Here is an 18,060-nt window from a genome sequence, read left to right as displayed (position 1 = left end):
GATTTTTCAGTTAGAGAAATATGGGTTAAAATACAAATGGACCACTTAATGGACTCATGACTTTAAATGAGTTAATTTCTTTAAGCTTCAGTTTTCTCTGTTTGAAATGAAGCTGATTACCATGAATAATGCTGTCATGAACATAGTACTACATATAAATTTGTAAATAAATATTTTCAAAATTTTGGGGTAGATATCAAGAAAAGGCATTACTGGGTTATATTACAGCTGGATTCTTAAATTTGCAGACCCCCCTTCCTGTTTTCCATAGCAGCTGTACCAACTCACATCCCTACCAGCAGTTGAAACTTATATAATGTTATCAACCAATGTATCTAATAAACTTAATTTTAAAAATGAAGTTTCAAGGGTGTTTTTAAGGATTAATTTGAATAATACAAATAACAGAGCGCAATTAGTTATGTGTCACTTAAGATACCTTAAGAAGAGCTGTTTTCTTTGTTTTTCTGTTATTTAGAATTAATCTCCAGCTCTGGAAAGGATATTCACAGTAATTGTGATTTAGCAAAGCATTATTTATTTTAGTGACATATTAAGGACTTTTAAACTTTCAATTAGCCCTCATAACAAACCTATGAAACTTTATCTTTATTCCCCCCTAAGAAAAGAACTGAGAGGTTATGTGCATTAGACATATTCATACATCTGGGAAATGTCAAATATAATTAGACTATCTGAAATGAAAATCTGTTCTCTTAAAGTACTGCACAGCCTATTTTCAATTAGAAACACACAGGCACAGAAATTATAACTTCCTGCCTTATTTAATAGAGAATGAATCAATTGCTATAATAAAACAAAAATATACTAGTCTTTTTTCACTTTTTAATATATACAGTTACAAAATATAACTCAAATATATATAATTTAATTTAATTAAAAGTTGGCTAATAAGTGATGACTCAGTGATACGATTTGGGAAACTTTCATTGCCTCCTTTCGGCCAGACTTACCTCTGATTTTCCAGTAGCTCACCAACAGTCAGAATGCCTGGACTGTGAAAATTATTACCAGCTGTCACTGTTAATAGGAGACCAACATTTCTGAAACTATTTCCTCTCACTTAACAATTTGCTTTCTATTGTCAACGTTTTTGTCTTAAATTTCCCATTTAATCCAGAGTGGATATATTACTTTGACCATAAAGTGTGAGAGTCAAATATATAAGAGAATAAAAAAGATCAGGAGGTGTTCTAAAATTGGTTTCTACATCGATTTTATTGGCACTAGCTACTTAATGTTTTATCTAGTCTCCCGGACACTGGGGACTAATTTAGCGAATCAAAATTGCCAGAACAGGAATATATACAGCACACTAATGAATGTAATGGACAAAACATATTAGTATTGAAATTTGAAAAGAAGTTTGGTGGACAGTGTCTAATGAGAGAAAAAAACAAACAACAAGCAAACAATAAAACTAAATTGTGAAGTTTGTTTTCCTCAACATTATTTTCAGACAGAGATTAGCAACCAAATATCTTAAATCCCAATGCAGATCTCTCCCTAATACTCTATGCCATTAAAAAAAGAATTTGTAATCTATCACATTATACTATGTACATTCATTAACTCTATTTTAAATCTGCCTTCCAAAAGAGTGTTTGGTACCATAATACTGCTAATGTATTACGCTTATTTTTTCTGCTCAGTCTTGCTCACCAGGAACGGTAGTTGAAGAGTTTCTGGTTTTGATTGATTCATGTTGTAACTTATATGCCAAGTATAATATTAGGAGTTAGTACCTTCTGTGACTAAACTATAATGATATAATCATGTCCAAGTGAGGTACGGTGAGTTTTAAAATCACCCCAAAAGGAAAAGAAAGATAAAAAACTCATGGACATGGACAACAGTGTGGGTGCCCGGGAGAGAGGGGGGTGGGAGAAAGGTAAAAGAAGGTAAAGGGGTGATAAATGGTGATGGACTGAGACTTGACTTGGAGGGTGAAGTGGTATAGAGATGATGTGTTGTAGAACTGTGCACCTGAAACCTGTATAATTTTGTTAACCAATGTTACCCCAATAAATTTAATTTAAAATGTCAATAAATTTGTGCTGGTCATTAGTAAAAGCTATGCAAAACCTGTAGGCCCTTACAGTTTCAGATATGTATAAAATGGATCAAAAATAAGTTTCGTGTTTTGTTTTATTTTCTTTTTTCAATTCAAGCTATCATATTGGCTGTTAGAGCTCAAGACCTCTAGCAAGTTATTCAACTTTTCTGAGCATCAATTTACAGATTTGTAAAAAAAGAGATAATCTTTCTCATTGCCAGAGGTGAAGGTTATATAACATATAGTACAAAGTATATCTAGTTCAGCATATTCTATAGAATAAATGCTCTCTATAGAAGAGATGTTATTACTTATTAAATTACTTTCAAACTTCCAAGGAGCATAAAAGTAATGATGGCTGCCTAAATATTCTTCTTTTACATATTTTAAAACATAATACAGGTAAACAAGGAGAGTTTATAAAATAAGACATACATGCCTTCAGCATGACTAAGAAATATAGGATATAATGAACTTCAAATTATTTGTAAGTAGAAAAATAAATATCCATGTGCATCAGATGAGTGGGAATAATTGAACAGATACTACAGCTAGTGTGAAAAAATATAATGGTTGCAAGTCTTTAAATAATTCCATATTTCATATGATTTTATGAAAGAAATATTTATATTAGTAACAGAAGAGAAAACTTAAGAGTAACATGATTGAAATCATGTAAATTCCTTTAGCTATTACAGTATAAAATATTTTTATTATTCAGAAAAATAATCAAAATGATTTATATTCTATAGTCACTGGTTTTCTATCCAGAAATAATCAATGATCACATGGAACCTACCAGACAGTTTGAAAGGGAGACACAACATAGTCACTTCCAGGTTGAAAAGAAAGCTTAAGCAAATGAGATAAACAATGCAGGTATGTGAGGAGGATATTATAGAAGTTACAATCTCATTTCTTCTTTATTAAATCTTCACAATGACATTCCTTCATGCTAATACATACTTTCATTTGTTTCTAGAAAACACTACCTTTTGTTATTGTTGTTAATTCTCACCCGAGGATAGTTTTCCCAGTGATTTTTAGAGAGAGTGGGAGAAAGATTGGAGAAAAGAGAGAGAAAAAGACAACATCCATGTGTGAGAGACACATTGATTAGTTGCCTCCTTCAAGAACCCTGATGGGGGCCAGGATTGAACCTGCAATCCAAGTGCATGCCCTTGATCTGGAATCAAACACACAACCCTTCAGTATACAGACCAATGTCCTACACATTGAGTACACCAGCCACGGCTAGAAAACACTACTCTTAAACCAAATTTTTGAAAGCCTTTTTACTTGATGGTTCCTCAGGGTACAAATAATAGGTTCTACATGGGGGCGAGTGAAGTGTTGAGACAAGAATGAGCTCTTTTCATAGAATCCAAACCAACACTAGGTATTAAAAATTCTTTACAAATATTCCAGAGAGATAAAAATGATGTCACAATTCACTTATTAATAAAGACAGTGTCATAAAGACCAGATCACACTACCTGGTTTTGAGCTTAAAGAGATTCAATATGTTTGTAAACTTACAAAATTTATTTAACATTTCTATCAGTTTCTCTAGTCATAACAGGACTAATAGTCTTAACTTATAGGATATTGTAAAGATTAAATGAGATAATAGATCACTAGTGCTTAGCAAAGCTGTTAGAATATAATAAGTGCTTAGAATTAAATGTTATATAGAATTGAAATTTTAATATTCTTTAATTAATAGATTAAACATTTTTGATATTTATATTTCTCATCCATGAATTACCAATTCATAACTTGTGTTCACCTTTCATTTATTAGTAGGAGATATGTATGTACTATGGGTATAATCTTTCAGGTATCTTTTCTGTTGCAATGTTTCCAGAATTTATCCTTATTGTTTAACTTTTTTATGGTGTGGTTCAACTCAGAAAGATAGTATAGTCTGTCATGAATTCTCGGTGACCTATTCTCTATGGGACATCCTTCCACACATACTTCAAAATTATATAGATTTTTTTATATTTAATACTTTTATGGTTTTTCTTTTGATATTTTCACCTTGGAGTCCATACAGAGTTATTCTTATTGAGATATGGATCCATATTTGTTGCTTTTTATTGAATTTACTGGGGTTACACTGGTTAATAAAATTATATCGATTTCAGGTGTATAGTTCTATAATACATCATCTGTATAACATATTGTGTGTTCACCATTCCAAGTTAAGTCTCCTTCCATCAACATTTATTCCCCTTTTACTATCTTCTACCTCCCCACGCCCCTTCCCCTCTGGTAATCACCTTACTGTTGTCTGTGTCTATGAGGGATTTTTTTTTCTTTGCTTAATCCCTTCACCTTTTTCACCCAGCTCCCAGCTCCCTTCCCTCTGACAGCTGTCGGTCTATTCTCTGTACCTGTGAGTCTGTTTCTGTTTTGTTTGTTAGTTTATTTTGTTCATTGGAGTCTACATATAAGTGAAAACCACTCCAGGATACATCTGTTCTGTGGTTTTGTTTGTTCATTTGTTTTAATAATCTGACACTTTCTCTTCTTCTTCAAGACATGTACACTCACATGTCCTTCCAGTTGTTTCCGTAGTGTAGTGGTTATCACGTTCTCCTCACATGTTCTTCCAACTCAGGAAGTGATTTCTTTGGTGCCTCAAATCACTTCTACTCATCCATAATTCTACTTTAAATTTATTCTGTTTATGACAGTATTCTTCATTCTTTGATATTCTCAAGCACTTATATGTTTCCATAATGCCCTGTGCTTCATGTTTGTCACAGTAATTATATTTTAATTGCTAAATAGGTAGCATCCTTTCTAGAATTTAAATTTAAATATGAATTAAATAAAATACAAATTCATTTTTATACAAATGAATTTACACAAACTAGGTAGCCATATTAATAATATTTCAGGAACTCAACAAAATGGCTAGTGGCTAATCAATTGAATAGCAAAAATTATAGAACATTTCCATTAATGTTCAAAGCAAATAATTGTTTTGGACAGTTATTTATCTTAAAGAATTATCTGAGTGCATGCCCCAGCTGGTTTGTCTCAGTAAATAGAACATCAGCCTGCAGACTGAAGGGTCCCAGATTTGATTCCAGTCAAGGGCACATGCCTGGGTTTCTGGCTCGATCCCTCCTAGCGTGCAGGAGGGATCAGTGATTCTCTCTCATCATTGATGTTTCTCTCTCTCTCCCTTCCTCTCTCTGAAATCAATGAAAATATATATTTTTAAAAAGAATCATCTGAGTGCAGAGCATGTTTTCTAGAACCCAGGTCCTGTGCAACCTTTGCTCTGATCTTATCAAATTGTTCACCATTTCTTATCCCAAGTTCCCAGTGGCTCCCCCCTCTCCTCTACACACACACACACACACACACACACACACACACACTGTTAAGGTTTCATGTAAATGTCATGTAATCTTTGAAATCTTCTTTCGTTGCAAAACCAGAATTAGATGCTTTCTATTCTTTGCTTTTCTAAAAGGTTGTTCATTTACCTTATTCTAATGCAATTGTACATATACCCTTTTCCATGAAAAAGCCACCTAAAATTGGGCTTTGGTTTATTTAATTTATATTTATATGTCTGTTGCCAAGATACATAACACCAAATGTGATTATTATGTATTATCCTTTATACATATTACTATATTTGAATTACTAATAAAATTTTATTAAGAATTTTTGCATCTATGTTTAGAGTTATTAGGCTGAAATTTTCTTTTCTTTAATTTATTTTTCTGGTTCCAGGTATTGTTAGTCTTATTTTAAATTTTGGTAAATTTTCTTTACTCTTCTAATTTCAGGAAGTTGTACAGATTTGGCATAATTTCTTCCTTACAAGTTTACTAGAATTTACCAGTGAAACCAATTAAGCCGGGAGTTTTATTTTTAGAAGAATTTTAACTATAAATTCAAATTCTTTAATAGATGCAGAGATATTCATGTTCTATTCAGTGAATTTTGGTTGTTTATATGTTTTAGAAACTAGCCCCTTTCATTTAAGTTATCAAATTTATGAGCATAATGTTGTTTGTAACTTTCCTTCCTTTTCCTTTTAATGTTTGTGGAATCACCGTTTTGCATTCTCTTTCATTCCTGATAGCAGTTTGTGTATTTTCTCTTTTCTCCTTGGTTAGCTTTACTAGATATTTATCAATTTAATAATCATTTTTAAGAACTTTGGTTTCCTTAATTTTTCTTTGTTGGCTTTTATTCTGTTTGTAATTCCATTTGATTCTGCTATGATATTTATTATATCTTTCCCTCCGGCTACTTTATGTTTACTTTGCACTTCTTTCTTAAATTCTCTAAGGTGGAAATGATAATGTTGTAATAATCTGGTTATTATTATGTAAAAGGAAAATTACATAATATAGCATGCTTTGCTAATTTAACACTCTCAAAGTATGTTCCCTGCTGATCAATATGGAAGAGACTGGACAAAAGCAGTTTTAACACATGCCCAGTAAGGTCTAGGTGATGTGGGAAGATGCTTGTCTGTCAATCACATCTGGTAACAGGAAATTGGCCAAAACAAGGGCCACTGCAAGGGTGGGAAACTTGGATATTTAAACTTGTAAAAAACGGAAATTTCCCTCTCTTGGCTCTTGCCTCTTGGTTCTCTTGGAACTCCTGTTGCAGGGGGCACACTCCCCTGCACATGCCATGGACTAATGGACTTTAATTAACCTGATGCTGAACTAGACCTGGCTCAACAAGGAATGGAAACTGTGGCCACTGACCCTGGTTTTAGCTCTAATGAACCCCCAACTCCACTTCTTCTATTACTGGACGAAGGGAAATGGGACTTGGGAAAACAAAGGCTGGCATTCCACAGAAATAAAGCTTCTACCATACTGCATCTTTCCTTGTGAGTCTTAGAAAATTCCTTTTCTTGAGATATTACAAGAACTATACCCCCAGCAGCAACCAGGGGAGATAAGGCATGCTTCTGTCCATTACCATTGGGAATGCTGGCTACACAATAATTTCAAAGGGTTCTCTCCTACTCAATTTATGGAAAGACTGTGCATATAATTGATATTTTTTTTAGATTTTTGGTAGAATTCACTAGTGAAGTCATCTAGGTCTAGATCTCTTCTTTTTATGTGGTTGGGTGTTTTGTTTTGTTTTTTGTAGGAAGGTGTTAAATTACATATCAAGTATGTTAACAGATATAGGTCTCTACAGGTTTTATATTTTTTATTGAGAGCCTTAACAGTTTGTGTTTTGCAAGGATTCTGTCCATTGTTCTTAAGAAGTCATTCTTCTTTGCATGAATGTGTTTATAGCACTTCAGAGCAGTTCACCTCAGAAAGTGTCACTTTGGTATGTCAATTATTTTGAGCTGAGGACAATCATGGCCCAAAAGACTCAAGGAGAGCTTTTAACCTCCTCCTTAACTGCCTAAAATAATTTATATAGAAAGCCTGCATCAGGAAGGCAGCTATTACCAAAGATAACTTTCTTTTACATAAGAAAAGACTTCTCCATATGGCAGGACAAATATTTCTTTACCAAACACTTGTTCTTCTATCTTCTTGTAAATTATCTTCCTCCTCTTTGAAGTCCCAGGCCCCAACCCATTCCCCTTAACTTAGAATAACATATAAGCCTCAATTGTTCTACTGCCTATAGGCCTCATGGCCTGTTTGTATATATAAAATTAAATTTTATTTTATCCTGTTAATTTGTCTCATGTCATTTTAATAATTTGACCAGTCAGAAGAACCTAGAAAAATAGAAGATAAAAATTTTGTTCCTAATATCACATTTATAAACTTTAAAATCATTAATTTGTGCCCTGTCATTTTTTCCTCTGATAAGTCTAACTAGAGATACACTAATTATATTTACCTTCTTAAATAATTGACTTTGTCTTTACTGTTTTCTGGGTCAAGAGTCCTGCTCTGGTGATTCAGTGGCTATAGAACAGTCCTCAGCAAATACAGTCAAAGCAATTGGATATTTATAAACCATAAACTGAGCTTTATTCTTAGACTCATACCTGAACTATGCGGAAATCCATGAAAAAATAAAACATATTGTAAACATTTGTGGTTACTAAGGTGCCAGTATGTGCTTACTGAGGTGCCAGATAAATACATGGAAAGACATATTTATTTTTCCTTTCTTATATAATTAACTTTAGAGTATTTAAGTAAATGTAATTAAATAAACTAAGTTTCTTGTATAGGATAATTATGGATTACATATAAAGAAAAAAATTTAAATTGGAAAATAAGCATTTTCAACACATAATGAAATAACAAAACACTTAAGGAAAAAACAAATGGCAACATTTATTAAAAACATTAATTACCAAGATAGGGGAAATGGGCAGAACCTACTACATGAAGCCAATGATATTTATGACATCACTAGGTGTGTTCATAAGGATGTAATGTAATAAGATTACAAAGAGAGAAATTTACATAGCAATAAATCAAATTCATAATGTGGGGTATTCCGAAGGACAAATAACCAGTCTACATGCACATACACATATGTAAACATATGCACAATAGATACAACCAGGAAATTTTAATGTGACCTGGGTTTTAGATAATGTTAAGAGGTTTTGTTAATGGTGATGGGTTTGATACTAATATAGTATCATGCCAAATATGTATTACTTTATTAATATGATATTAAATTGTACTTAATTATCATTATAAGTGGTCAATATACTCTGCTGGGTGACAGAGAGTACACTGGGGTAAACGCAAGAAAGAAGGTGAAATCTTTCACCTCAATAATTTTGTAGGTCACTTAATCTTATAGCAATATAAATAAATAATTAGAATGTCACATTTTAATGAGTTGACTGGAGTCCAGGGGAAGAATTTATTTATACTCTGAAGCTATCATAGCAGGCTTAAAACAAAAATAAGCATTTATCAGAATTAACTGATAAGAAACTATATTCTAGGTAAAAATACCTCTTTTGAATGCTATTTTCAAGAAAGAAACACAAGGATTAATGTTCCTATACATACAATTGTAATAGAGAATGATTGCATCATGGGGAAGAAATTGAAAATAGTCATATAAAAATGATTGTCAAACTCCTATTTTTTTTATGAGCTGAATCAATTTGGAAAGATAAATTAAAACATAAATTTCTCCCATGTAGTAACCATTTACAATGTGCCAAGAGCATTGTGATAACTACACTTGTATTCCATGTAATTTACATCCTTTACATGTGTGCTAGTCATTGTTCTAAGTTACATGAACAAAACTTCATGAACTAGGTAATTTTATCACTCATTTCCATTATACAGATAAAGAAAAAGAGGCTCAGAGAGCTTAAGAATTTTTCCATAGAACAGATTGACAAAGGTCAGAGGGGAAGGGGATTGGGAGGGATTGGATGGAAGAGTAAAGAGATTAATTAGCCAAAGAACACATATGCCATGGACACAGACAATAGTGTGGTGATAGCCAGAGGGAGGAGGTGTAGGGTTGGATGGAGGTGGTAAAGGAGAATAGGAGAATGGGAGACATCTGTAATAGCCTCACAAATAAGTAAGTGAATGAGTGAATGAATGAATGAATAAACAAACAAACAAACAAACAAACAATAAAACAAAAGCCAACCAGGACTCACCTCTGGTCAACAACAACCAAAAAAGGAATTTTTCCAGAATTATCAAGGCATTTTTTTGTTGGTAGTGTTGTTAACAGTATTACAGATGTGTCCCAATCCGCGCCTCCTTTATCTCCTCCTCCCAATCTTGTCCTACCCCAGGCCTTCACCACACTATTGTCTCTGCCAATTGGTTAGGCATATATGTTGTATATAAATCCTTTGGTAGATTTCTTCCCATCTCCCACGTCCGCCCCCCCACACACACACACATCTCCAAGATATGTCAGTCTGTCTCAAAATATGTCAAGATATGTCTAGACCTATTTTGTTTGTCTGTTTATTATATTCATTAGATTCCACCTATAAGTGAGATTATGTGATATTTGTATTTGTCTGACTGACTTATTTCACTCAGCATAATATTCTCCATGTTGACCATAACATCATTATGAGGTGCATAATTTGATTCACAATGTAATGCAAAATTCACCATTATAGTACAATTCCAGAATATACTTATAACTCCAAAATATACCGCATGCCCATTAAAGAGCCATATCACTATCTTCCCTTCCTCCAGCCCTAGAGAACAAGTAACTTGCCTCTGTCTCTCTGAACTGCCTAATCTGGACATTTCACATAGATAGAATCACACCTTATGTGGACTTTTTTGTCTGACTTTCTTCACTAATATAATGTTTACAAGGTTCATCCATGCTGCAGCATATATTGGTACTTCATTCCTTTGTATGTCCCATCGTATGAATATGCCACATTTTGTTTATTCTTTCATCACTTGAAAGATATCCTGGTTGTTTCCACCTTTTGGCTATTATGCATAATGCTTCTATGCACATGTGCATACAATTGTTTTTGTGAACATGTGTTTTCAAGTCCTAGAAGTACAATTGTTAGTTTATTGAGTCATATGGTAACTTTTTTGAGGAAGGGTCAAACTGTTTCACAAGTAGCTACACCATTTCATGGTCTCACTAATCCTATATAATAAAGAGATAATATGCAAATTGACCATCACACCCTCTCAGAAGATGGCTGATCCCATATGATCACAAGATGGCCACCCCATGTGGTCACAAGATGGGTGCCTCCATGTGCTCACAAGGTGGCTGCACCCACATCATCACAAGATGGCCGGCAGGGGAGGGCAGTTGGAGGTGATCAGGCTGGCAGAGGAGGGCAGTCGGGGGCAATCACTCCATCAGGGAAGCAGTTAGGCATCAATCAGGCTGGCAGGGGAGTGGTTAGGGGGTGATCAGGCTGGCAGGCAGAAACAGTTAGGGGCAATCAGGCAGGCAAGCAGTAGAGAACCAGATTGTGAGAGGGATGTCCCGGAGGATTGTCCCAGATTGTGCGAGGGATGTCCTACTGCCGGTTTAGTCCTCATCCCTGTGGGCCTAAACCGGCAGTCAGACATCCCCCAAGGGGTCCCAGATTGGAGATGGTACAGGCTGGGCTGAGGGACACCCATAGGGATCCGGCCTAAACCAGAAGTGGGACATCCTCTGAGGGGTCCTAGATTGGAGTTGGTACAGGCTGGGCTGAGGGACAACCCCGCCCAGTGCACAGATTTCATGCACCAGGCCTCTAGTAATATATAAATCCCCTAGCAGTGCTAAAGTGGCTGTCATTATATTTTTTATTTGCATTTCCCTAAGGACTACTGATTTTGAGCATCTTTTTATGTGCTTTTTTTGCCCAATTATATGTCTTCTTTGAATAAATATCTAACGAAGTTCTTTTCCTATTTTTGTTGAGTTTTTGTTCTATTTATTGTTCACTTTTAAGATTTATTTTGAATAAATTTAACTAAGAAAATACAATACTTACAGAAAGAAATTACAAAACTTTTTAAAAAGACATTAAAGAAGAACTGAATCAATGAAAAGACATTCATGTTCATGGGTAATAGACTTAACAATATTAATTAAGATAGCAATACCTCCCAAGCTAATTTATAGGTTCACTGTAATCTATTTATAAAAAAGCCTAAGCCGGTGGTCGGCAAACTCTGACTGGTAGCTATGACATGCACTGACTACCAGCGTGCAGACACTCAATGCAGGAGTTGCCGAGTGCGGTGACTTTGGCAGGTATATTTCTCAGATGATGCACCCAGAACCAGAGAGGAGGGAGCCCAATTCTGGGGTGTGTCACCCGAGAACCACTCTCTCACAATCTGGGATCCCTTAGGGGATGTTGGAGAGCTGGTTTTGCCCGATCCCCACAGGTCAGTCCGAGGGACCCCCACCAGTGCATGAATCCGTGCATTGGGCCTCTAGTTCCTATATAAATTCCAACTGTTCTTTTGGCATAAATGAGCAACCTAATCCTAAACCATACATGGAATTGTTAGGGACTCTGAAAAGCCAAAATACTGAAAAAGAGAAACAAACAAATAGAAGTCATACTTTCTGATTTCAAAACTTACTAGTAATTAAGACAGTGTGATTCCAGCATAACAATAAACATACAAAGCAATGAAATAGAACCCTTGGGATAAATCTATGTAACTTTGGTGTCATATGATTTCTTAAATATGACAACAAAAGCACAAGTAACAACCAAAAAATAGATAAATTCGATTTCATTAAAATTAAAATTTTTATGATCAAAGGACACTATCAAGAAAGTGAAAAATACAACCCAAAGAATAAAAAATATTTACTAGTAATATATCCAATAAGGGTCTAGTAGATTTTAAAAAGCTTATTAGAAGGCAAACTGTGGATGGGGGTTTTCAGGGTTTCGAGTATAAATAATAACAAGGGCTCAGTTCATTCTATTTGCCATAGAAAAGCAGATGGATAACAGTGTTGGCTTCCAAGTTTTTATTTTATTTTTTTAAAATATATTTTATTGATATTTTACAGAGAGGAAGGGAGAGGGCATAGAGAGTTAGAAACATCGATGAGAGAGAAACATCGATCAGCTACCTCCTGCGCACCTCCTACTGGGGATATGCCCGCAACCAAGGTACATGCCCTTGACCAGAATCGAATCTGGGACCTTTGAGTCCGCAGGCCGACGCTCTATCCACTGAGCCAAACTGGTTAGGGTCCAAGTTTTTAAATGAATCAAAACACAAATCTGAACTTAAATTATTTCTATTCAGGACCACATGGATAATTATGATACCATAGAATACCTTAATGATTTTTTACTCATATTTTTCTGATGGCATTTTATATCCAATACGGAACTCTATCTATTTTAGGGATTTCTTTTCAGGTCACTTTCTTTTTCATTAATCGAACAGGTTATCAATACTGCTCCTTTCTTCAAAGGCATTAAATACATAAGTGAGTATGTGCAGGAGTGAGCCAAGGGGAAGTCCCAAGAAGATTCAACTCGTTTTTTAAATGCTCCTTTAATTTATTTCACATATCCAAATGTTTGATAGTTCCATTCAGTTTGCTCTCCTAAATACCTCTAGAGACATCTCCTGGAACTTCAGATTCATTGCCACTATTAAAATTTAACTCTCAAATAACTCATTTAGTTTAAAACATTAGCCTTCTTCCTGACTCCGACATCTAAAAAATTCATTCTCAATGCAGTTAACAAAACAATCTTTCTAAAATAAAAACATGATTACATAATCTTAGATTAGAAAAAGAAAACTCTCATATAAACCCCCTGCCTGAGAATCACCTATAGTCCATGTCTCTATACTGTACTCGAGATAAATTGAAAATATATTTTAGGGATGAGAACATGGAGACTTTGCATTAAAATAATCTGATCTGGTAGGTGACTCTTATTCACTTCAAGTTTTCAGGCCTATAGACCTACCAAATAAAGTCCTAGTATATGTTAGGACATACAAGGTTTTTATTATTTGAAGCCTACCTCTTTTTTCTTACGTATTAAATACTGTCTTAACTGAGGCAACCTTTTTCCCCAAGGGCAGTTAACATTTATTGAGAATTCTGCCTAGGCCAGATGCAAATCTAGAATCACTTTATACATACTTTGTCATTTCATTTTCAAAATAACCTTATAAAATGAGAATTACTATTATGATATCTACTTTATAACAGGAGAAACTTAGCAACAAAAACTTTAAGAAACGTGGTCAGGCGCACATATATGTCTGGATTTAAACCCTAGCTGACCTGCTGGAAAATCTGCACTCTGAATTATCAGGCTTGTGCTAGTTGCCAGTGATCTATGAAGTACTGCCTAGAAGAGCCTGGTGCTGGTGCATGGGGTTATATTCCTGTCTATGAAATGTCCTATGATTAATATGTACATAAAGTAGTTTTGAGGAGACCACTACCATGTCTTATAGAGTAAATAAAATATAATATTTGTGTTGATAACTTGAAGAGGTGACTTTTACTCTAGCACAGAAAGGAATGCTAATCATAGAGGGCAATAGGAAGGAAAAGGCGTATTGTGCTAAAAGGTTAAAATGTTATGAGAGGGCTAACTCACGGAAGGACAGATTAAGTAAACTTGTAAAATTTTTATTTACCCTTTTATCCAAATTTTCCCTCATTTGTTGAATAAAAAGGAAATCTTTTGGAGTGTATCCTTGAAGGCTTGTTTCACTTGCTGGTTCCTTAGGGTGTAAATGAAAGGATTTAATAAAGGGGCAACTGAGGTATAGATAACAGCAACACCTTTGGATAAAGTCAGTCTTTCCTTAGCTGAGGGCTTCATGTAAATAAAGATACAGCTTCCATAAGTAAGGGAGACGACAATCATGTGAGAAGAACAAGTGGAAAAAGCCTTTGTTCTTTTCTGGGCAGAGGGGATGCTTAGAATAGTTTTGATAATATATGCATAGGAAAGAATCACTAACAGCAATGTGACCAGGAGTGTTACAACAGCTGAGACAAAGGAAAGTAATTCTAGGACACCAGTGTCTGTGCAAGAAATCTGCAGCAGAGGGGACGTGTCACATATGAAATGATCAATGACTTTGGAAGCACAGAATTCCAGTTTCAGTCCCAAGACCAGTGGTGGAAAGGTAATCAGAAAGCCAGCTGCCCATGAACTGAATACAAGTTGGTAGCACACTTTGTTGCTCATAATAACCAGGTAATGTAGGGGTTTGCAGATTGCTACATAACGATCATAAGACATGGCAGCCAGTAAGTAAAATTCTGTAACTCCCAATAAGAGGAAAAAGAATAACTGAGATGCACAACTATTGTAAGAAATAATTTTGTTTTTAGTCACTACGGTCATCAGGAATCTGGGAATACAGATTGTTGTCAAAGAAACCTCCAAGAAGGAAAAATTTCGCAGAAAAAAATACATAGGAGTCTTGAGACGGGAATCCAGCAAGGTAAGGAGGATTATGGATAAGTTCCCCATCACACTAAACATATAGTTTAGAAAGAGAAATATAAAAATCACAATTTGCAGTTGAGGGTCATCAGTAAGTCCCAGGAGAATGAACTCTATGCTTGACTGATTATTCATTTCAGATTTGAATCCTATTAAATAGACATAGAAAAACAGCTGCAAAAGTGGAAAAAACAGGAATTTAAGAAAACTACAGACGCCAAAGAAAATATTCAGAAATGTAAACAAGTTTAAAAGGTTGATTCAATTTGACAAGAGAGATGATATAGAAAATTATAGCATAGATTACTTAAGCAGCCTCTAATTGACTATTCCATTTAAACCAGTTACCTGTTTACAATGCTACTTCTTTTCCCCATTTGAACTTGAAAAATAATTTAAATTTTAGCTAATCATTTTCAGATGAGTTCAATTTTTTTTAAAATGTTCTAAATAGAGAAAATGTGAACATTATTTGACATGTACTCTCTATATTTCATAAATTGTTGAAAAAGTATAGTAATCTAAACAGCTTTATCAGTGTCAATTTGCAGTGTTTATTCAAAATTCCTTACTTCATCAAAAACACTTCTTAATATGTGGAACATATAGAAATAATAAAGTTACATATCCTCTTTATGATTGAAATATTATAATATCAATTAATTACTTTGTCCCAATGTAGTTCTTTTCCATTGTTCCTTTATCTAATTTCATGTCATTATTATTTTTCTGTAATTTCAAATGTATCATTCTTCTCATCAGTTGCATTTAACCAGGAGGCTTTGACTATTCAATCTATATTAAAATAGAAAAATGTATAATAATTCAAAAGTTAGTAGACATTACTTTACTCATACTTATAGAATTGCTTTCATATATGATCAAGATAATTATTCCAAATTATAAGTGACTTACCTTCGTAGTGTATATTGATATAATTCTCTCATGGAAATATGGTAAAATCAAGAGTCAAAATAAATTGAATATCTCTCTCTTATAATATCACAAAATATTCGATCATTTCAAGAGGAAATTTAATTTCAATGCTTTTCTAGAGAAGAATTTGAAACAGACAATGCAATCTAAAAAGTATATACCTTTGCTAATACCTTCCACCTTCATTCACACTCATCAAAATCACAAGACCCAGACATTTATAGATAATTCCATTAGAACCTTCTTTTATGCCAAATAAGATTATTTTTTGTTTTTATCTTATATATTTAAATTTTTTAAAATCCCCATAAAACTTCTAAATAAAAAGGTGATGCTCTAGATGTTCTGGGAAATATCTCAAATGAAAGAAACCCAAATGGGTAATAAAGAATTATTGCTTCCAATTGAACACCAATAAAAGCCACAGTTTTATCATTTTGCTTATAAAATACACCAAGGGATTAATTGAAATAAAAAGAGGAAAGAAAAAGAAATGCCCTCTGGAGACTAGCGTCAAGACATACCAATTATGAAAAAAAAGAGAGATGAGAAAACAAAGAAAGAAGGAAATAAAAACCACTGTGAATTGCATTAACTATAAAACTGAAGAACATTATCCCAAAAGAGAACTAGAAATAATTTAAACTCTGTGCTTAATGCAAACATGAATTTCAGGGTTTCCACTGGGACAATATGGCCAATTCTATTGGTAAGAAAATTTACCCTAAAAAGAGCCTCTCTCATTTCCATTAGCCTATGTGTTAGGATTGCATTAACTTGGTTGTGACCCACCCCCAAAATTGGGGTAAGGGGGGGCAGGACTTAAATGTTTCCCTGTTTCCTCATTATTTTTGAAACAATATAAAACATAGAGAAAAGTAACAACAAATACACAATGAGGATCTTTTATTCTTGAACTATTTGGTGCTCCAGCTGCTACTCAATACGGTAGCATGCATTTATGACAAAAGGAATATTCTACCAGATAAGCACAATGCAATCATCATTACCAAAACATTAGCATACACTATTAACATGTAATTCTCCATTTAAGTTTCACCAATTGTCTAAAATTTTTCTTTATAGTAAAAAGAATACAGTTTAGAATTACATTTTATGTAATTATCATATTTTTAGTGTCTTTTAATTTGGACTAGTCTTTCCTTAACTTCCAAGAATGTTGTTGAAAGTTATTTTTCAGAAATTCTATATATGTCCCTCAATTTTGGTCTGAAGTTTCTGCATGATTATATTCAATTCATTAATTTTTGATAGGATTCTCACAGAAGTAATGATGTCTTCTCATGAAATCCCATCAGGGATCACACAATTTCATTTTTTTCCTCATTATTGATGTTGTTTTCTTTTATTTCTTGGTTAACGTGACTATTACAGAATTTTCTACCATAAAGCTACATTTGTATTTTTGTAATTAATAAGTACTTTGTATAGATACTTTTAATTCTATATCAATATCTCAATCTTTGTAAAACATCAGCTTTATAGATTACTTTATATCAGTACTCATGGTTTCCATTTTTATTCATTATTTACTTTTTCTCAATTGCTGCAGATTTGGCCAGTGTGGGTCCCTTCAAGATTGGTCCCTTTTCCTTTTGATACAATTCATCAAGTTTTGAGGACTTCTTTATTTCCTGGCATCAAAAAGTGCTTCCAGTCTCATCTTGTACCTTTTCTGCATCAACTTTGGTATCAGTCATTTCTTCAAGGAATCTGGTTTTTATAGTGAAAAGTTATTTTAAAACCCAGATCTAGGAGCCACATGCAGTCACTGTTACTGGAAACAACATATTCAGACCCTCACAGTGGAGAGATTCACACACATGCACACACACACACTTAATTTATACATATATAAAATATGTACAGAAGGAGATACATATCTATGTGTGTGTGTGTGTATATATACACACACACACATAGATATCTATGTATATATATATCTATATATATATACACACACACACACATACACACACATACATAGATATCTATCCTATCTAATAAAAGAGAAACATGGTAATTAGCCATACATCCGCTACCCTTCCCATTGGCTAATCAGGGCGATATGCAAATTAACTGCCAGTATATTGGCGGCCAA

The 18,060-nt window shown here is 33.9% G+C and overlaps 1 protein-coding gene across 1 annotated transcript; it reads right to left on the bottom strand.

Annotated features, from left to right (window-relative positions):
- Positions 1-14,201: 14,201 nt before the first annotated feature.
- LOC102774097 (olfactory receptor 6C6-like) lies at positions 14,202-15,137 on the bottom strand. The gene has a single exon (XM_006762690.1). It carries the CDS (start codon positions 15,135-15,137, stop codon positions 14,202-14,204), a length of 936 nt encoding a protein of 311 aa, XP_006762753.1.
- Positions 15,138-18,060: the final 2,923 nt, after the last annotated feature.

Source organism: Myotis davidii, unplaced genomic scaffold (genome assembly GCF_000327345.1).
Source record: "Myotis davidii unplaced genomic scaffold, ASM32734v1 scaffold518, whole genome shotgun sequence".
Lineage (NCBI taxonomy): Eukaryota > Metazoa > Chordata > Mammalia > Chiroptera > Vespertilionidae > Myotis > Myotis davidii.
The sequence above is the reverse complement of the archived record's forward strand: the minus strand, read 5'-3'. Positions and strand labels throughout refer to the sequence as shown.

What these genes read in the sequence shown, in the direction of transcription:
- LOC102774097 (XM_006762690.1), bottom strand. Translation starts at nt 15,137, where the DNA reads ATGAATAATCAGTCAAGCATAGAGTTCATTCTCCTGGGACTTACTGAT.